This window comes from Argentina silus, assembly GCF_951799395.1.
Source record: "Argentina silus genome assembly, chromosome: 1".
Lineage (NCBI taxonomy): Eukaryota > Metazoa > Chordata > Actinopteri > Argentiniformes > Argentinidae > Argentina > Argentina silus.
In genome coordinates this window covers 17284350-17306567 of record NC_139655.1, presented here as the reverse complement: position 1 = coordinate 17306567, position 22218 = coordinate 17284350, and the positions used below count along the sequence as shown (strand labels likewise).

Below are 22218 nucleotides of genomic sequence, written 5' to 3'. Positions count from 1 at the left end.
GAATTTTTTAGGGCGCATCACCTGCTGGGCATAGGGCACTGGTTAGGCTTAACATGGGCCTACCTCACAGGTTGGAGAGGAGCCAAAGATTATGGAAGACAAATCAATGTAGGTGTATGTGTATGGTGCATGGATATTTGCATACAGGACTTGATCTTGATACAGGACTTCTGATCTTGATTTGCATACAATGAATTTGTCTTACATCTCTTCATATCCTCTTCTTCCTATCCTTCCTATCTTCCTCCATGAATTTCTATAAATAAAGTAAAAGATGACTTTCATAAAAAATGTGTGTGCTCAAACAGAAACGTTTATTGTCTTATGCAGAGGTGAAAAGAGTACTGAAATATTTTACTCAAGGAAAAGTACTGTTACTTCAGTGAAATGTTATTCAAGTAAAAATAAAAGTTTAAGTCTGGGAAACAACTTAAGTAAGAGTGAAAAAAGTAGCTTATTAAAAAGTACTCAAGTCTTATTTCATTGTTCAGATTTTGTTTGATTTGATTTGGCCTGTTTAAGTGCAGTGCTCGTTACTGAATATGATTGGGCACCTTTAACCTAACAGAGAATATGCTGCTATGATTCTGCTATGAATATCATTGTACTTTGTAATGGATGATAATTTAAAAAAAAGTAGACAATAAGAATACTTGTCTTTATTGAAAATATACTGAAGTAAAATTACAGACTAAAATAGTTAGACAAAATGTTTTAAAAAATACTAAAATAGGTACAAATCCTTGAAAAATCTACCTAATTACAGTAGTGAGAGTAGTTGTAATTCGTTACTTTCCACCTCTGGGCTTATGACAACACATTTTGAAACTAGTATTAGGGAAAATAAAGTCAAGATCAGAACTAAATGACAACCAATTGATACATTCCTTTACATAGCCCTAAGGCACAGTAGAGGCTATTATTATTCGGGCATTCAATGACACCTTAACCTGCATTACGAACCACTATTGCAATGCGGCAACGCTATCTAGTGATCGGCTGGATAGGCAGGGTGCTAGTCGGTCATGTGATTCTGCTTTTTTCCTCCTAGTTCTGCTTCGGAGTTGAAAGGCAAAGAAAGCATTGCGGGCCAGCCTTCCTCAACCTCGCGGTCGAGAGTAGCTAGATGCGGTGACTTTCGTCCAGAGTCATCCTATTTTTCTCACTCGGCGTGATTTTCCTCAACTTTTTAAGATGGCCGGGGCAATTATTGAAAACATGAGCACCAAAAAGTTGGTGATCGCTGGAGTTATTCTGCTTTTGTTCCAAGCGTTTTCTTTTATGGTCGGTGGCTTGATAGGTGAGCATGAGTTTTTTTTTTCCCTTGTTGAACCTTTTGTAGTTCGCCTATAGGATATTATTGCATTTCTAAGATACATGCTGAATTTAGATTACTAATTTAATCATGTTATCTAAGTTAGTTCAGAATGGACGGAAAGTTTCAAATTTGGTTTTGCCAAATGTAACCATAAATTGTTAAAATGGGCGAGCATGGCGACATTTGCAGCGAGTTATCGCAGCAGGATAGTCACATTGTATTATTTTACGTTTTTCCATTGGAGCTATTAACAATGTGGCTTTTGAAGAAATTACTTCGTATCAAACACTTCCCTGGGATTGCTATGTTGTACCAAAGAGCATTCGAAGCTACAGAGAACAAATCACTGCAAACTTATGTCGCTGGGTGGCTTCAGGTGGTAACCCCCCAAAAAGAAAGAAGATTACATTGCACCATTTCGTAGCGCCCTTTCTTATGTTACATCTAAAAGCGACCCAATGCTCTCAAATTCATCTACCATTATGCATAATAGACCTCAGGTTCTGGTGCTTTTTATAACTTCTCTTTGGTGCATAGAATGTTGTCTCCCCCCCTCATTATGTCTGTGTCCCTCTATGGCCCCAGGCTCCATCTCTCTCTCCCCTCAAATCCCAATACCCTCTCAACATTGCATATTTCCTCCTCTACTGCTGCTGCCGGTTCGATTTGCATGGATTTGTTCCCCACTGACACACACATTTAAAAAGCTTGTCGAAGTTGTGCTTTGCTCCAAGGATTGCATTAAAATTGCTGTCAGTTTTTTATTTTTTTTACATATTCAAGACCATAAGAGTGTTTATATAAGTTTAGGCCTTGTGAAAGATCCCTATCTCTCTGGTGGGCTGGGCTGAAAACCCTCCCCAGTCAGTCATTCTCCTCTCCATAGCTGGATGGCTTGTGATAAATTAGCTTGTTTGGGCCGCTCCTGGGTGAGAGAGTTTTAATGAAGCCGGATGCCTTTGTATTTGCTCGGTGGCCGGGGGCAGCCAGGGTAATTGAGTAGAAAGGCGTTCGTCTCCCCCTGTTTTTGGACAACTCTGACACGGCATGAGGTCACTGGGCTGAGAGGCAGCCATTATTGGGAAAACACTGGGGTGGATACTGGAGGAGTGGTGTGCTCCTGGAATCTCAGGGTCACTAGATAATTGAACTCTGAGGGGTTCCTTACAGTAGCTGGTTTAATTCATTTTGTGTGTGTGTTTGTTCCTGAGAAGTCCATTGACACCTGACACCTACACACACACACACAAAATAATAATAATAAGATGGTCGTGGGTTTGTTTTATGGGGGGGATGTCAAAGGCCTAGCCTCAAAGGTGCTATGCTGAACTTCAGTCTGAGACTGTTACTCTCCTGAAAGTAAATTAATGGACTTGACACTATCAACTGGTAATGGAGATCATCTGCACAGACTTTGACACACAATCGACATGTTTCCTTGTTTTGGCAGTTTTTCCTTCAATAGATAAATTATAGTCAATTGCACCTCATTTTGACAGCTGATTGTCTCTAAAGAAGTGCGCTGAGTATTTAACTGCTCGGCTTTTGCTTTGGTCGTCATCCCTGCTAACCAACAGTATTGGTCAATTAGCCCACCCCTTCACGGCCTTTGGGCCATGGTGAATGTGAGATCCTGATTTCTGTCTGCACTCCCATAGGCCATGGTCTGGCTCTTGTTGATACCTATTACTGATACATCCTGATCTTTTATGAAGCACAGCTGCCCTGAGTGACCCTGTAGTGCTGCTAACTGCACTGCTTTTATCATTATGATTTCTCTGGTCACATATCTCAAATGTATTCCACCATTCTAATGCTGGGCAAATCTGAACATCCGTTCTTCTTGCCTGACAGAGTGGCATGCATGTATCTCAAATTAGGTCAGCCCTCTGTTTCCATCCTTTAATTTTCTATGCCTTTATCGCACTAGGTCCACATACCAGCCTCCTGGCTTTCACCTCTAGAGCCCTAAAGTCTTCAGTTTTGTGATGTTAATGTTTTGTTCCTCTCTCAATGACCGTTTGATATCCTGAGTGTCAACCTCATCCAGCTCATGAATCTATGAAGATGCAGTATAATGGTTTAAAGTGTTGGTTCAGGATTTTTCAACTTCTAGTCAGATGGTTCCCTACCTTGAAAGTAGTCTATGGGCCAGGAGACACTTTAACCCAGGGTTCAGAGTTGTTTAAATAGCCACTACTAACTTAAACCACCACTAACAAAAAAAACAATGGGCAGGGCTCGACATTAAGTCGAAATGTAGTGTAAACTTGCCCAAAAGTTTTCGTTGAATATGGGAATAATATCAGCCCTTTTCAATACAACAAAAACAAAACAAATCTAACTTTGCAAGCTGTGAGGCAATGACACTGCATCGCAGTAGAATTCCGTTGCATTGACGGGCGCGATTGGTCGCAGACAAGTTCATAGATATGCTTTCGAGATTAAAGCACACAGCCATGTGTGCATTTGTTAGCGGATATTATTTGTTAGTTACCACGTTATTTACCACAGTTGAAGCCATAAACCTTTAATCTAAAAATGTTTTATCAGCAATGAGAAAAGGATTGCTTCCTAAAAGAACACAAAAGCTGTACACTCTGAACTGCAAGTCAAGTAGAGCTGTATTTCTTAAAGGGGCAGTGTTGTATTTTGAGAGAGGCTTGAAAGCAAATAGGCATCATGGTAGTCTACATTTTTATCAGATTTTTCTGTATGGTAATGATAACCATGTCTCCTAGTTCGGAAAAACTGACGAAATCCTTTGCAGAAAGTAGCTACAAAACCCATTTGAAATGGGAGACGCCTTGTGACATGTCCAGCCAATCAAATACCTTGCATGGGCGGAGTTAATAAAACAAAACAAAATTCAGCTTTTCCTTCAGGGTTTCTTCAATGTTGCAAGCTAGCATAGGCAACAACTCTCTGAAAAGTAGTCCTGCCAAGTCGTAAAAGATGACACACATAAGAAAAGCAACCATTCTATGGGTATGTGGGGGAGGGTTCTTGGAATGCAACATCCAATAAAAATTCGAGCACATTCTTCCATCGCTCCATCTAATTCAATCCAAGACAGAACAGCTAATGTAAAATTCTCCAGAATTCTCCATGAATGTCAATAATCAAGAAAATAAGAGGGGAGTGGGCTGTGTGACTGTTATATCAATAATTAGCAGTGTATACAATCTGAGCTCTGTCCACTGACCTATGTGCCTATGGCACGTCCTTTGAGACTCTCCGATGGGAACCCTGTCCCCTTGTGTAAAATTATACCCACAACCTGACCCGTTGGTCTCTGGACTGCCTCACCTTCAGAGATCTCTGGACAGTCCCGGGTAAAAGTACCTCACACTTTGAAAAACAAATTGGTAATGAGGTATTAGGCTATGGTTTAGGCTACAATGTTTGTGTCCTCTTTCATTGGCAAACAGCATCTGTTTTTGGAATTGCGTGCTTCCATCGATTGCGTGTCGAAAAAATTAGCCTGCATCCCAGCGATATAACAAGTTAGGCTTTTTATCTCATTCTCATCATAGGCTAAGAATTACATACTTTTCAGAATTTCTTCAATTCTTTGCTGGCTCAGCGGGCCACTGTCTTGGACGATTGTCCAATTTTTTTTTTTCATTTTTGAATCAGCTTTCGGACAAGTACAAAATCAGGCGTTTGCATGCACTGGCACGCACACCATAAGCCCCGCTGTCGAAAGCAGGCTATTGTTTTTTTGTCCGAGGTGGCTATAGTTAGTAGTGGCTATTTAAACAACTGAACCATGGATTAAAGTTTCTCTTGGCCCATAGAATAATTTAAAGGTTAGGAACCCTGTGACCTATACATTTAAAAATCCTGAGCTAACCCTTTAAGTGCAGGGGTCTCTCCAAAAGCTAATTTTAAAGGGATTGGCCCTCGCAATAGGGCATTCAGTCAAAATTGTTAAAGATGATTGCCACATTGGTAGCCCTGGTTGATCTTAAACTGACTGATTTACGCAATGTGAATGATGGTGTCTGACCCATCTTTAACATCCGCTCATAGCTTTGATTATTATTTTCCAAATTGAACAATGTTTTAAATTCAACTATGCTGACTGTATGAATTCACAGCGTTCAAAGATACAAAGTTGCATTGCAGTCATAGAAAATATGCTCTTTCACCATAGGATAGGCAAAGAGCATATCAAACAGATTATGACATAATGATTGGGCAGTAACATAACACAAACTGGTACCCAGATAACACATTTTCTCTCCCTCTAGCCCCCAGTCCCACCACAGCCGTCCACTACCTGGCTACCAAGTGTGTGGACACTGCAAAGCACCACCAGAGCTCCAAGTGGTTCATGCCCTGGGGCCCTGACCAGTGTGTCAAGATCCGGGACTTTGACGAGGCCATGGCCAAGAAGATTGAGGCCAACAACATTGTGTTTGCCGTCCACCTCCCTCTGCCTGAAAAGGATATGAGCCCCTGGTTCCAGTTCATGCTTGTCATCCTGCAGTTCGACATTGCCTTCAAGATGTACAACCAGATAGGTGAGGGGCTTCTGACTGGGGTTCAATTTGGTTAATGTTTTTTTGTGGTTATTATTATTTCAGTCAGTGTCTGTGACATTTAACATCTCTGTTGTATGTGTCTTTGTGTGTCTGTTATGTTGTGCCTGTGTGTGTGTTGTCTTTGTTTGTGTATTATGTTATGTCTGTGCGTATGTGTGCGCATGCATGCGTGTGTATTCAATTTCTCAATAGTAATTACCAGACCAAGCATCTGCATGACCATTATAAGATTCAGTTCCATTGTAATCACATTGGAGTATTCAGACGTGTGCTAATGCTCCTCATGCTGCTTATATTGGTATCCCTCTACATCAGCGGCAGCCTAATATTGCCTGCTTTTGTTCAACCCATTGTGCAGAACGCATGAGCACCCAGAGGAATGTGCCTTTTCTCTCCTCTAAGTAGATTAGATTTCTCTCATGCTGAGATAGGCCTAACAATGATGGATGTGCTGCTGGTTCTCCATAGTAGTTGAAGCCTCAGGGCTCCATGGCAAGGGCTTTGTAGGACAGGTATGGGGGGAGGCTACTTCAAATTGGAGTTTGATAGCTCTGTGATTCCCCAATATACAGTGTAATAACACCCAATTTGTGTGTTAGACAAATGTGTCGTCCCGGTTTCAACTAGCCATACCCAAGAGACTTTGTAACATTGTATGTTGATGAGAGAATGTATGCTAGGGGATGGGTTTCTCAGTCAGTCTCCATTGTTGAGTGGTTATGGTTGGAGGTCAATGTAAAATGAGAAATTGGACACAAAAGCCCTGAAGTGTTGTTGAGTCATTTTCTGCTCATTAAAGCAGGGTTCCTTCACCTCCCCCTGTATCTTATTAACTTTCCTTTATGTTAATACCAGGAGTGGATTTTCTAAAGACATATGGTCATGCCTGCTCAGTACTTGCAACACCGACAGTGATCTTCAGTGTTACATTTACTAATACGCAATGTCTGACCATGGTATCAGATCTTGGCTTTTGTTCGGAGCTCTCTCCTGGCCAGAATATAAAGGAATGGTGTGGAGGCTCAATCTTGCTTCTTTCTCTACATTCACATTCCTTAGAACTTCCTTCTTACTGTAACTGGTAATCTTAGAGCATGTGGTTGGTAGGCAAGAGGGGGCCAGTGGGTGGATTGGGTCATGGCGTGGTGCCAGGTCTGGAGCTGTGAAAGGAGGGATTAAAGGGATAACAAAGAGGACTAATGAAAGGTGTTCGATGAGCTGGGCTGGCCTGGGAAAGTGATCGGAACACAGACTTCTTCAAGCACCAGGAGCCCCCTAATATGGGAGGGGTAAAGATGGAGGCCTAACATGTTCTATTGTGTAACAGATTTATAGCTGGCGGAGTGTGCATGAACAGCTACAGGAGGGTATGATTTCATTTCTGATATCCCCCAGTCAAGAGTAACTACAGCAGTGTATCTATTTTAGTAGATACTCCTCGTTTACTCAGTGTAGTTAGCATTCCTAGTCTAAGCCAGAACTTCGGGGGGTGGTTGTTTACTGCTCTTGCTGCCAGACTAGTCAGTGATTCACCCTACACCAGAATTCTCCCCACCCAGATGCTACAGATAAGGCTGTTCTCCACCCTACTGTAAGCTACTGGGGCCATTGGGGGTGGGGCAGACTAGCTGTGATCGGCTGCCAACAGTGTTCCTCTGTGGCCGCTGGCCCCAAGGCAAGGGCCTAATGATCAGCCTGTGTGTCGCATCTGTCGTGCTAGGTAGACTGTTAGCAGGGCCTTATAATCATGCACTGAAAGTCATCATGTACTAAGATAGCATGCATCAAACAATGAATGACAACTCATCAACAATCATAGCTTGCTGAGGTAAAGCCTCTAGGGGCTGGCTGTCCACACAGGCCTTCACATCTCAAGCTAGCTGTGAAAAAATGGCATCTGAGACATGAACAAAGTACAGATAGCTACAGCTAGTTTATAGCCAGTTTGTTCAAGCTAGAAGGGTTCCAGCAGTCTATTGACAGAGCTCTGAGTTATTATTCTGTCACGGCATCCAAAATCTCACTGGTTGAGTTATGCAAAGAAAGAAGTTCTCCTGGACCAACAACATGGCGTCAGTCTGTCTATAAAACAAACGGAGCACTTTATTTAGATTGGTTCATGCCAGAAGGTGGATTCTACCCTGTATTAATATAACCACTGAGTAATGAGAATAGTTAGGTCTGCCCCTCCATAGCACCTTGCCCTCTGGGTCCATGAGATAAATTGCCCCCTTTTCCCATTCCACTGCACCCCGGCACCAACCAAGTAACCCTGGCAGGGCTCCAGCAATAACACAGCTGTTGAGGAGGCTTAGTCGCTGTGGCGCTGGGCACTGGGCTGGGGTGGAATGTTTGTGTGCGGTAAGCTGACATTCAGGATCTTTGGCAATGTTAGCTTGAGAGGGGGATAGACAGTAGGGGAGAGAGGGGACTGCCAGTAATCTCTTTCCTTCCTCTCTTCCCTCCTCTCTCCCTCTGGTCAGGCCACTGGGTTTCTTTCTGGGCTCTCCAACTTGTTTCGTAACAGCACAAGAGTCTCTTTGGAAGGGTGAAGTAAAGAACACTTGCTTTTGCAATGTGATCTAAAGGCTGTCCTAGCATTACGATGGTAGTCAGTTTCTGAAAGCCGCCTTATGCAGATCTCAAAGGGTTGGTTTTGCACCTTTTGAAGTAAGGAATTTTTGTATCACGTTCTACTGTTGTGTAGGGCCTTATGTAAGATGTGTTAACGTGAAAAGAAATGAAAGTGCTGTAGACCTTGCCACATCTTTGCTCTTCTTTTTGGCTCCCAGGTGAGGTGGATTTGCTTGACATTCTGGGTTTCTTGGGTGCATCAGATATCCATTGCTTTGAGGATTAGTGTTTACCCCAACATCAAAGTTTCTCTCACATATCCATACCTCAAAAGTGCTCTAAAGTTCATACCTTTCTGAGGTATAAAAACATCTTCAAGGGGCTATGTAATGAAAATCATGTGTTTTAAGACCTCAATTCATGTTTGATCAAACTTTTGATCTGCCATTGACTCACTCTTTTCACTTACATGTGGTTAAATGTGTTTCCAAGAAAAAGTGGTTGGAATGCATCCCCCAAAAGCTGCACATGAATCAAGTGGCGTCAGGATTGGCAGAAATTTCCTGGATATCAACTTGTCATGAGTTGCATACATTTTATAAATTTATACAATTGCATACATTGTATAACTTGAAGATATAACACTTATGAATGGTGAAGCTAGAGGGATATCGGTTCCAACAATTTTCACAAGTGACCCTCTGGCTCAGCCAAACATGGACATACACTTTACTATTTCTATTAGGCACTAATGTTCGGTAGCTATGGAATCCTATAACGTCTGAAGACATCTCCCTGTTGCCAACCCATTGTTAAATCCATTTTCAAACAGACTAAATAAATACATTACAACAGCATGTTTGTACTCAATAAATGAACTGTGTATGTTTGCAGATGTATTTTTATTATTATTATTATTTTATTTATAAATATACACAGCCCTAGATATAAGCATTTACAATATTGGCTCCGCATAGGTTACAAACAGTTCATGAGAAAGTGCAGCGCTTTTGCTATCCCCAAGGTAGTCTCGCCTTCTCACAGCAGGAGTGTACATGTCAATCAAATTGATATTCATGAGGGGAGGGACATATAGACTCAAGCAAGGCTTGGGTGAGCAAGGGAGCTTGTAAAACCACTAAATGGCTAATACAAGTGACACAAATGACATTAATTGTTTAAATTCATGAACATACATTTTTTTATTCTAATTAAAACTATTACATAACCCCTTTTAACAAATGTAATCTGGGGATACCTATTCCTTGAAGCAGTAAACTCAGTTTATGATTAGTTTATACTCACCTACTTTCTCTCATGATTATTTGTAGTGCATAAGCCTGGGAACAGCCTCAAGTAAAAGAAAATTACGTGTTGGTTGATTTGATGGCCTGAAAATGGCCCAATGTTGTTCATACCACAAAATGTATGTGTAGTGGTGGAGAGATTGTGGATTTACAGTGGTGAATCCATCCTTTTCATCACTCAAGGTGTAGCTCTCCATCTGCCCTTTTCCCCAAAGGCAATAACTGTCTGTCAGTCATCAGAGACTAATTTCATCCCAGTCCCTCATACCCTACTAACTGTCGGTTCAGACAGATGTATTTCTGTCATCGCTACTGTACAAATTATGCAATGGGTAATTTGAGATTAATTGTAGGTGTAAATGGACGATTTGATTAAGTCTGATTGCAGATGTCTTTGGAGCAACAATGGCAATAACATCTCCACCAACTGCTGTGTTGGTATTGCACATTGTTTATGTTGTACTGTAAACCAGGCAAATATGGCCTTTTCAACTTTGAACTTCCTGCCCCCCCCCCCCCCACACACACACACACACACACACAGAGGATGGAGCAGTGTCAACCATAGACGTGGGTCTGGCCTACAGAGACGACATGACGTCAGACTGGACAGAGATGGCCCACTCAATAGAGCAGAGGAAGCTCAGCTGTAACTTCACAACCAGCAAGGTAAAAAAAAAAAAAAAAAAAAAAAAGGTTCACCTTTTGTGAAGGTGACCCCTGGTGTTTGCAGACCATTTTTAAAGTGACTTCAGCTCTCTGACAAGTAACAGTTGCGTTAAAAAAAGTTGATCATCAATCAATTAGATTTATCGTTGCATTTATCGGTCTGAAGGGTAAATGGGTAAAAGTATTGTGATAAGTGTTTTTGTCCATATCACCCAGCTCTAGTACAGAGACAGTACAGAGTAAATTTACTAGACAAGTAGTATATTTGAAGGGGAGGATATAATTATACACAGCACAAGGTCATTATTAATTGGATGAAGTGTTCTGAATATTGGTCCCAGCCAGGTAGCTGGACCCAGCTGTTATCGAACATTTGACCTTTGGCTCTCAAAGCTAGGATACTATGAAGTGTTTAAAAAGTCCAGACTGTTGATAGTAATGGACTTACTTAGCTGTCTTGTAGTTATGATGCATTCAGAATTCAGTTTTGTAGGTGATTGTTCCCACAGTATTATTTCTAGCTATATTTCACATAGTTCCATTGTTTCATTTCGCTGCATCACTTTGTGTCTAACTAAACTGTTTGTGTCCTGTAGTCCTATGAGAATGAGGGGCGCTATTATGAGTGTGACCTGCTCCCCTTTATGGAGCTAGGCAGTGTGGCCCACAAGTACTACCTCCTCAACATCCGTCTGCCAGTCAGTGAACGGAAGAAAATTAATGTGGGTATCGGAGAGATCAAGGACATCCGCCTGGTGGTGAGTATCAGTGTGTGCGTTGCTTAAGAGGCAAAAGAATTCTAAGTGTATAAATCTGCTTAGTGAAATTAAAATGATAAACAAAAGAACAAAAAGAAGATACTAATGTATTTATTTATATCAGGGGATCCATCAGAATGGCGGCTTTACAAAGGTGTGGTTCGCCATGAAGACCTTCCTAACCCCCAGCATCCTCATCATCATGGTGTGGTACTGGAGACGCATCACCCTGATGACACGCCCACCAGTGCTGCTGGAGAAGTAAGGCCCCTGATCATCATCACAACCATCATCATTATAGGCAGCAGCAGCAACAACTGGAATCTGTACTTCTTACCTTTTGTCAAATTAATCACTTATCAAACATGACAAATGGTATTAGCAAGAATTCCACAACATAGCTTTCACCTTTTCAGTCATGGCTGTATTTACTTCAAGGAATTAAATGTTTTCAAACCAATTTGAACTGGGTCCAGTAATCCTTGTGGATACCAGTAGCCCCACTGCTAATGCCATGTAAAGGAGGGGAAGTGTCATTAGATTAACTATGGATGAATTGTGCATCTAGGTCAGGCTTGCTCACTGCAGGTCCTTGAGAGCAGTGAGGTAGCACTTGATAGTCCAACTGCAAGTGAGTCTGGCTTTTGGGAAGGATTTATGCTTCAAAACACCCAAATGAGATCTCACAAAATACAAATCGATATTTTCTGCTGGTTAACTTTGTACTGAGTAAAAGCAAAATCACAGTTGGCACTCTGCGCTCTTGGCTAGGTCTCCATTGAAAAATAAACATATGTATCATAATGGAATATCCTGGTTAATAAAAGTCAAAATAGAGAAATACAAGAGTAGATGGCTTGCAGCTTTTTCGAGAACTGTATTCATGCATCAACAACAATGCCTGAATAAGATTGTTAGAATATCGTTATAGAACGTAATCCTGAGAGCAAAATATTTAGTTAACCCCCTGCCGTGCAGGGAGAGCATATCAGTAGGCCACTGTGTTAAACGCCACAGAAAGGTTCGTCAAAGCATGAAAGGTGTTACACAATCTGTGAGCACTCTACTAACACAACCTCTCCCGTCTCTCTAGCTTCCCTCTCTTCTCTGGCTCACATCTCTCATTCCCAAATGACCAGGGAGCTCTCAGGAAGTGGCACTTGTACCCTATTTGTGGACAGGAGATGATTTTTTCATGCTGTAAAAGCTTTGCCAGAATGGTCTTGCATGCTAGTCCGCAGAGGCATCAAGATTGAAACCTGAAATATATGGGGTTTTTTTGGGGGGGGGGGGCTGCCTTCTACAAACTCTGCTGCACTGTCTTTGTTATTATGGTAACTGTGCCATGATTGCATAATTCGACTAAATGAGGAAAGTGGCAAACACAAAGATTGGTTAGGTAATGAAGTTGATTAGCTAAAATCAGTGTTTAATCAGAGATTGTATACTTACTGAGATGCCCAGAATCTGCTTCTTCAATAGTAGCTCCATCATGGCGGTCACGGTCACAGCATCAGGTTTTAAAATCTTTCCATCTCCAACGTTTGAGAGGTGGCCATAATTCCATCCACATTCAGTAATTTTGCCAATTGAGTTATTGAGCATTGATTTTTATTAACATTTTTATTAGGGTTTGCCGGATATCTTGCATTAATGTAGCTACATACATGTACCAATGATTATTTTAGTATTTCCCTTACAAAACGGTGCTAACCAAACGTCTTGTTCCCAGTGCTAACCAAACAGCTCACTTTCAGAATAGCAGTTTGCCTTCAGTTAACTTAGAATTAAGTCATGGTCTATACTCATTATTATGCGTAATGTGTTCATGGGTTTACTTGACAGCCTACCCTACTGCGTAATGTGTGGTGTGTATTCCTCCAATATAAAGCCGTTGTTGACAAAGAAAACAGTTTGTCAGATAATCCTTTCCATTTATTTTATTCAAGATTAATTAGCTAAAAACAAGGTATAAAATAGTCTAAAAACAAGGTTGTGATCTTAGATGTTGTAAAAGAATTAACATATAAGGACAAGTTGGGGACTCCACGGTAGTTGGCCGTTCTGGTCTGTTTCTGGGGTTTCGTCGAGCTGTAGGAAGTTACCGAGAAGAGACTCTCTGATTTAATGTTCCAAAAGCAATTTTCTCAATTTATAGCTTGTGGACTATTTGGCAATGTTTTGTGGAAAAATACAGTTAAAGCATTAGAGTTATCAATTTAGCTAGACCTCCTTGTGAGAGTTAGAAATGTGAGCATCTCAGGGTCTGGCTATGTGAGACTACCATTTAGCAACAGACAACTCTGTAAATGAATAAGAGTTTGTACTATTGTTTGTTCTTTTGCTTTTTCTTATAATTATTTAATGTCTCCAAATGTTAGGAGTTATTTTGCAAATTTTACAATCTCTGGAGCTAGCCCTGCTGCATGTTATGTTTAAATGCTATCTCACACACACACACACACACACACACACACACACACACACACACACACACACACACACACCACACTCACTCACTTACTCACTCACTCCCTCCCCCCCCTCCCTCTCCTGTCTGGATTCGCAGAGCACAGGATGTTCCCTGCATACCAACCCAATGTGGTCTCACTCCGTTTGTTTGGGGAACTGTTCTCACTGCCGAACCCTCTGGAATGCGATTCATGTTTTTAGAGTCAATTGCTGAACCTCCCTATAACCTCCCTATACACACACATATACAAATAAATGTAAAAAAGATTTATTTTTTATATATATATAACCCCCCCCCCACCTCCTCTCTTCCTCCCTCTTCTCTTTGCGATTATCCTTTGATCTGTCCCGGCGTGTAGGGACCTGCAGTGTCTAAACATAGAGGCTCTGCTCTGTCTCTTGATTGGTTGATGATTATTTATATCATTATTTATTTATTTCCCAGTCTGTGATTTATTACAGCCAGCAGTGTGGTTCAGTGGACCAGGGAGGAGGACAATGGAGGTCTCATTGGCCAGCTCATACCCCATGCTATAAGTTCTCTCAGAGGTTTCTAGCAAAGACTGTAATGCAAAAAAGATTTTGAATTCTTTTTAAAAAAAAAAAATTATATACACAAATGTATGCAGTTAACGCTCTCGTGTGAAAGAGATCCAGACTCTGAATGTATATGATTGAAAATGTGATTACAGACCTTAACGCCAGATGTTGCATATATACACAATATTTACATTTCAAGTGACTATACCTTTACCAAAAATGTATATTTTTCATAGTACATTTACTCTGGCATCTCTGGACATCTTATGAACATTTTGCATCCATTGAATTTCAGAAACCCTTTTGAACACTTTCAGAGGAGCAGAATTTTTGTGTTTACAGACTTGTGATGTCTGCCATTTTTCCAAAAGAACGTGCGCTGATGTAATTACAACAGTGCTAAAAGTGTTTATTAGGATCTCTTGTACAGACAGTACTTTTCTTTTTCACATACAGACATTTTACCAGGTCTTTAAAGACATTGTTGCCTATATGCAACAATATGCCGGTAAACTGATAAATGCCTCTGAATGGTCAACAATGCTGCATCTGATAACATTACTGTCACCACTAACATTACATATTACGTAGATTTTGAGAACGATATCGATTTAATATGTTCATGTAGATGATGATGACTGGTACTGATCAGTGGTTTGTGTCATCCAGGGTTATATTTGCTCTGGGTATCTCCATGACATTCATCAACATTCCAGTGGAGTGGTTCTCGGTGGGCTTCAACTGGACCTGGATGTTGCTGTTCGGGGACATCCGCCAGGGCATCTTCTACGCCATGCTGCTCTCCTTCTGGATCATCTTCTGTGGAGAGCACCTCATGGTCTGTCACCTTTGACCCTGTATCTCAGTTCTCCAATTCTCAATTTTCCAATGCTTCCTTGAAGTGTGCACTTGTGCTCTCGCCCACATAGATTTAAAAGCAGATTTTGGTGTGTGGCTCTTGCGCCAATTCTATGCTTGTAAATCCATGTAAGGGAGTGCACAAGTGCACACTTCAGAGAGAAGGTAGAAAAATGTGTTGTATTCTGACCATTGAAGATTCAACCATCTTCAAAGTGCAATGTACTGATGATAATAGCTGTCCACCTCTCCATCTCTTCCTCTAGGACCAGACGGAAAGGAACCGTTTCTCTGTCTACTGGAAGCAGGTGATCCCCATTGTCTTCGGCTCCTTCTGCCTCTTCATCTTCGACATGTGTGAGAGGTGAGGCTGAATCCTCCACTGTCAAGCTCCCACTATACCACAATCTCAGACAGTAAGACAGATTTAATTCAATTCACTCACAGTAAGGAAATGAATTGTTCTAGTTGACATTTAATTCGATTATCATGGTTGATTATGAGTCAATTCTGGAAATCAAACAAAAAATAAATTCTCTCCAGGGGCGTCCAGTTGAAGAACCCTTTCTACAGCATCTGGGCCTCGGATGTGGGGACTGAGCTTGCTGTATCCTTTTCAACCTCCTATGGTTTTGATGTTATAGAGGAGGGGTTGGGGTGTTTTTTAACTTCAATGTGTGTCTGTGTATCTTTCTGTTTGCCTGTCTGTCTGTGACTAAAGATGAGGGTTAGAACTGCAGTGCGGAAACACACAAGCCTAGGGTGATGCAAGATTCATCAGTACACCTCTCTCAGAAGCAAGTGTCAGAATGAGTCTCTCTCCTACTCTCTCTCACCAGTCCCCCCCCCCCCCCCCCCTTTGCTCTCTCATCCTTATCCGGTCTCCCTGTTTTTCTCCGTCCCTCTTTTCCAGTCCAGTGGGAAATTAATCCCTCAGCCTAAAGGCTGTAAAAAGACTGCCCTCTCTATCGAGCCTTTGATGTGGAACATGACACGTTGGCTTGCATTTATAACATTAAGTGGGGGTGTTTTTTTCTGCCCAGTGTCCAGCTTATGTCCCATTAGATAGACTACACATGGGTGTCTGACAGGGTAATACCTATTTCTGCTGCTGAGCTGTAAGTTATATCATCAGGTCAGTACTTGGGTACTACACTGTATCTAAAGTTAGGTTCACTTATCAGCCATTCTCTACATCTCCGTACATATGCCATTAAAGAAGATGTGCCATGTGTTGACATCAACACACGTACAGTATATAGTAGATTGCCTCCTCTGTTTTGCACATCTCCAGCTGGCCAGTCACACATTTGCTCGAGACTTAACAGTGTGTTGAATGATAATTGGAAATGTTTATTATGGTGTGCATTGAGCCACTTACTCTACCATACCATTATACCCCTTAACTGTGGCTGGTGCAGATGGCATTCATCATCGTAGCAGGGATCTGCGCCTGCCTCTACTTCCTCTTCCTGTGCTTCATGGTGTTCCAGGTGTTCCGCAACATCAGTGGGAAGAGGTCCTCCCTGCCCGCCATGTGCAAAGCAAGACGACTGCACTATGAGGTGGGTAGACCGAGGGGTGTGGATAGTGTGAATGTGCCTGAATCTATGTGGGTGTGTGTAAGGTATTTTCATGGCTAGTAACTCTAGTCTTCATGCCTTTCAGGGGCTCATCTTCAGGTTCAAGTTCCTCATGTTAGTGACATTGTTCTGTGCCGCCATGACGGTTATCTTCTTCATCATCAGTCAGGTGAGTCCTGTGCTACACCAGAATCCTAACAATTTCTCCCCTTTCTTCATGATGTGGCATCCCCTTCCACCTCCATAATCTTTATCCTAATTTGTCATACCTATGAACATTTGATGGTTGTTCAGGTTAAAATTAAAAAAAAAATCTTCTTTTATGTCCAGTCATTTTGGGCAGTTCAGCAAAGTAAATATATTTTGTGATAAGTGCATTTCTAAAAAGTGCCATATGAAAACAGTCTATCTGCCCCCCAGGTGAATGAGGGCCACTGGCACTGGGGAGACTACACTGTGCAGGTAAACAGCGCCTTTTTCACAGGGATCTATGGCATGTGGAACCTCTATGTCTTCGCCATCATGTTCCTGTATGCGCCCTCGCACAAACGCTACGGAGATGAGCAGTCCACTGGTGAGTCAGACATCAACACTAGACGTGCCGGGTTTTCACCACAACGATTCCAGCCAGAACTCTTTTTAGGATGTTTTTAAACAGTGTAATTATTGAATAAGATCAATCAAAAATAATGCATTGGTTGGATTTAGTCAGGGCCCGTAGTTACTGAGTCTCTTAGAGTAGAAAATGGCTCATAAGAGAGTGACACATTTGGTCCTACTTTTACGCATATCATATAAAACATGTTATCAAGATTCTTTAGACAAAAAAGTTGTTATAACTCTGCAAGTATTTAGGAGTTGTCAAGAGGTGTCCTAACTTGTTTATGAGTAGGCTATGAGATACCGATAGATGGCTATGCACATACATTTTGGGATAGGGGAGCTCGCAGAGCTCCTTAAAAAAACTTGTTTTTGTTACTTCACCTCATACAGGAAGGTATTTTGTGCTCCCTGGAAAAATTTAAATAATCATTGCGCTTTTTGGCAACAGGGAAAATGCAGCAGTGCAGTAGTGACGATTTGGGTCTGTCACAGACAACTATTACCAGCGCAAAATACTAATTCAAAAAATGAATTAATTACAGCACCACACATCATTCAATTTGATTTCCCCACACCATTCAATGTCAAATTATCTGCGAACACTCTGCATATCGGTGTAAAGTAACCCCTTAACCGTAATCAAAAAAACATTAGGGAGTTTTGGGGTACAACTGTATTTTATTGGGATTATTAGGCCTATACCAAAATAAACCATAAACATGATTTCCACTCAAGTTGAACAAAAGGTGGTATCAATCATGCATTGTTATGTTGCATTTACTTGTATTATTATTTAAATTTAGAGACTGTCACTACAGCAACATTGGATATTCAATGTTTGGAGCAACCCTGATATTGGAGCAAACTATAACTCCAGGCCCAGGTCTTAAAGGTGAAGCATGTAGTTTTGTGCTTTGCTGCCCTCTCTGGCGGCACTGAAAATTTGAAAATGTACATATGCTACATGTACTAATAGCTGCAAATGTGTGCATGTCTTTATGTTAAAATATGGATACACAATGACCAGTGCTCAAACATGGTTTGGTTGGACCAAAATGGCACTCTTAACTAAATGTTCTTTATCATGTGATCTCATTCCTTGATCACTACAAATTTATCATGGCTATTTATTATTTTAAAGCTCAAACCTAGATACTGGACCTTTTAGAAACATAAGAATACCAAAGTTTGTATTTTGAAGGACTTAATAATACTGTTGGCATAACTACTCCATTTTTATTTGTAGATTGAATTATATCAAAGTTGAAACAGAAAGAATATGTAACTGAGCATTTCATGTGATTTGAATTGATAAAATAAACATAAAAAGACGTTAACTCCCCAAGTTAATACTATGCTTTGCAGGCAATTACCAGGGTTTCATACATTTGTTGATCCTAACTATAAATCTGGGTAGACTAATATATTGATATTTTAATGGATAGGGGAGCTCATATGAATGTTTCAGTAGTTTTTGGTAGCCCTGTTACTGTCGTAGAATTTAAGCTATAATACTTTGAAATAAAATACCGTTAACCAGAGCTGTTGATTCATTCAAAGACTTTATTCACGCAGAATATGTAGCCATTCAGGTTTGCAAAGCTGACCCTGTTATCTCCTTAGTCACCTGTCTCTTTAGATTTCACACAGGTTAACGCCTTCTATTCAACGTATTTCTGATTCCTGTCTACATACACCAATAATATTCAAGATCGACATTTCGTCATCAAGGTGTGCGCAGCCCACCTGGCTGGCGCCCGTTTGTCTGATTAGGCCTTGCCTACGCCCAGGCTGTTTTCAAAAGCCTTTTTTTCTGACTTTGTTTATTACTTAATTACCCTAACTTTTAATTACTCTATCCTGGTTTCTCCAGCTTTGATCCTTTGTTTTCTTCACCTATATCAAACCCCTCAATCTGACCTCACCCCTCTTTACTGCATTCTCCAAATGTCCTAGGACCATCTGTTTTCTTGTGACCTCTTCCCTAGGTGTGGGATTACAAACCCTTATATTGTCTTTAAATTTACCATATTACCTCTATAATTTGAGCATGAAACGCTGTTTGAATACAGCACTTCAACATTACATCTGAAGCTGTCAACTGAGTTGATGCAGCACAATTGTCACTATAAAGCTCCCAGTGTTTAGATGCATGGTTTATTTGGCCCAGAAATAAAAGCATGTCCCACAGCCAATAAAGGGTGTGTCTGTAGTGTTCCCAGGGGGAAGGAGGGCCTCTCTGGCCTGTGAGGGTGTTTCTAATGGACACCAGGCTTCTTTCCAGGGAGGGGGGTAATGAAAACCATCCATCTCCTGACGTCAGGGTTGGAGAGGAAAAATAAGTTCTGGTTCCCTGAAATGCGTCAGCCTTGTTTTTGAAGAGGCTGTGCTCTCTACTTCGCTTAGTAATTTCATTTAATCAGGACCTCTCAGTCACGTTTTCAAACATTTAGACTGAGAGCAGGCCATAATAGCACAAGCTTCACTTAGAACCAAATCTGGAGGTACATATATTCCTCAAAGTAAGGACAACAAGTTGACCAGCTATAAACCCCATACTCCATACTATCAAGTTCACAAACAAACATAGGTGTATGGTATATTTTGGTATAGTTGCATTGTATTATCAACTGACTTGAGACTCTCAGTAACCCATATTCAACTCAATAAATAACATCTCTTTATAAGCCAGACAGTTATTTCTGTGTGTATCAAAGTCATTGATCATTGTTTGTCACCATCAGCATACTTTACTGCTGTGCTTATTGACGTTTGATTTGTCATTATGCTCTGTGTGGTGTAGGAGGTGCAGGAGCCAACAGTGGAGAGGACATTCAGCTGACCACCACCATCACCCATGTGGACGGCCCCACCGAGATCTACAAGATGACCGGCAAAGAGGCCCAAGAGTAGCCTCCCTGCACCCCCCCACCCCCTACTACCTACATTTCAACTCCCTACTACCTACCCCTCACCACCCACAAACCCCATGTGCTTCCCCAATGTCCTGTTCATCCTCAATGTCCCAAAAGTTAAAAAGCAACTTTATAAGTACCCTCTGGTCCTTTTCATTTATTTTTATTTTAAACAATGGGCCACATTGTAAATCCTTGTTTGGTAGAAATCTCTCAGTATCACTGTTTGTAAATGTACTTTTCTTATGTCCGGATTGTGTAAAAGCTGCTTCAGAATGGGAATGGAATGTGAAACACACCATCTGGTGGTTAAAAAAAGGTAATGAGGGAGGAAAAACGCACTATGGGCTACCAAGGCATCACTCAACCGTTTCCTCAATTAGGGGAACATTATTTGGTTCCTCAGAGGGAACAATATTAATGGATCCTGTTTTTCACACTCCACCCAGCAGTTTGAGATATGAATAACCAATTGGACATTAGAGGCTCCATGGTACAAGGTCAATGGTTACCACTTTCAAAAGGAAGCATACCTCTGCAAGTGATCTGTAATATCTTTAACTCTCCAGACTAATGGTGATTTCTCTCTGAACTCTCTTCCCTGTACACGTCCATGGAAAATCCTCCTACTGGGATCACTATTGACTTGTCTCACTCTTAAAAGTGGTGGATAGCTTTTTGTATTGTGGGGAAACTGTATGAACCACAGGGCCTTTTTTGGAAACACCAAGTTCATTATGTTACGATGTAGATATATATTTTTTATAAAGTGCTTATTTTCAACTGTATGAAAGATTAGCATTACTGTATCACTTACTGTCTGTTGACGAACACATCATTTGAGATTCAAAGATGCTTGTATTAAACACATGTGGGAGTGTAGTTATTTGTGCTTTTTATGCTAATTTAAATAAAGCTTTTACCTTATGCTCTCTGTAGCCTATTTTTGTTTATTTATGCTCTGTGGTTTTCCATAGAGCCAGCCATCATCCAAGACAAGAGCTAGTATTGAGTTTTGTTTACTGTAACCAAACCTGCCGCGCGCCAACGTCAAAAGCGCGTTCGATTGACCAACGTTTTGGTGCCAACATCGTGATCAAGACACGCAGAAGAGAACGACCAAACCACACACTCTTAACCAATATAGTATTGAGTTTTGTCAACTGTACACCAGTCCCACATTACTCGCGCGCGATTGCCGACGAGCCACATTAACTTTTTAGATGGCCTCTCCGTGGCAATCTCCCTCCCAACTCTCGCCGGATCCTTGTAGTATTTGGAAGCCTGATTGTACAGGAGCATGTGTTTCTATGTCTCTGTATCTCTATAATTAGCGACTCCTCGTCCATCTTGCTTTTACCACGTACCCACGTTGGTTTATTATTGTTTACAGGAAGTATGATTATGAACATAACAGCGAGCGGTGTGTATGAAATGATTTAATCGAATGGGAGCGATGACGTTGGCATAGGAATCTCTAGTAAATATATAGCTTGCTTTAGCTACAATCGATTTAGTAGCCTACAATCTGTTGAACATAAAGTGGGCAAGCGGGGGGAGGCAAGAACAATGAAGAACAAACAGACCACATAACATCCAATTCTCAAAACATCCGCCAGTGTTCCAACCGTTCAGACAGAGAGAGAGAGCCTATCGGTCCTAGTGCCAAGTAGATGGAGAAAATAGAAAGTAAACTATTTTGACTACAAACAACGCCGTGAAAGCGTCACGAGTTTGCGTTTCTCAAGTCCTCTGTCACTGAGCGATTTTGTTCTGCTCCTAGTTGTTGACCGATAACCTACAGTAGTGGACACGGGGAGACCAACTTGTACATTGCCCCCTAGGCAGGTAAGTGTGTCTTGTCTAGTCTACCTTGCAATTCAGACTGAACAGTCCAATTCTTGAAATTCAGAGAACACATTTATTAAGTGCACAAAGCTACTACCTACAATATCTCTCACTGTGTTAAAATTACAATGTTTGAAACCAATGTCACTATAATAGTATTTGTCAATATATGAGTAGGCTGAAATTATTTATAATTATATTATAAATTCATAATAGGAATTAA

General features: G+C 41.1%; 1 protein-coding gene across 1 annotated transcript; it reads left to right on the top strand.

Annotated features, from left to right (window-relative positions):
* Positions 1 to 1064: 1064 nt before the first annotated feature.
* wls (Wnt ligand secretion mediator) lies at positions 1065 to 21081 on the top strand. Its single transcript, XM_083675362.1, has 12 exons — positions 1065 to 1300; positions 5575 to 5847; positions 10294 to 10418; positions 11015 to 11176; positions 11301 to 11437; positions 14858 to 15026; positions 15313 to 15410; positions 15590 to 15653; positions 16468 to 16611; positions 16715 to 16798; positions 17050 to 17203; positions 20036 to 21081. Exons 1-12 carry the CDS (start codon positions 1195 to 1197, stop codon positions 20143 to 20145), a joined length of 1626 nt encoding a protein of 541 aa, XP_083531488.1. The 5' UTR covers positions 1065 to 1194; the 3' UTR covers positions 20146 to 21081.
* Positions 21082 to 22218: the final 1137 nt, after the last annotated feature.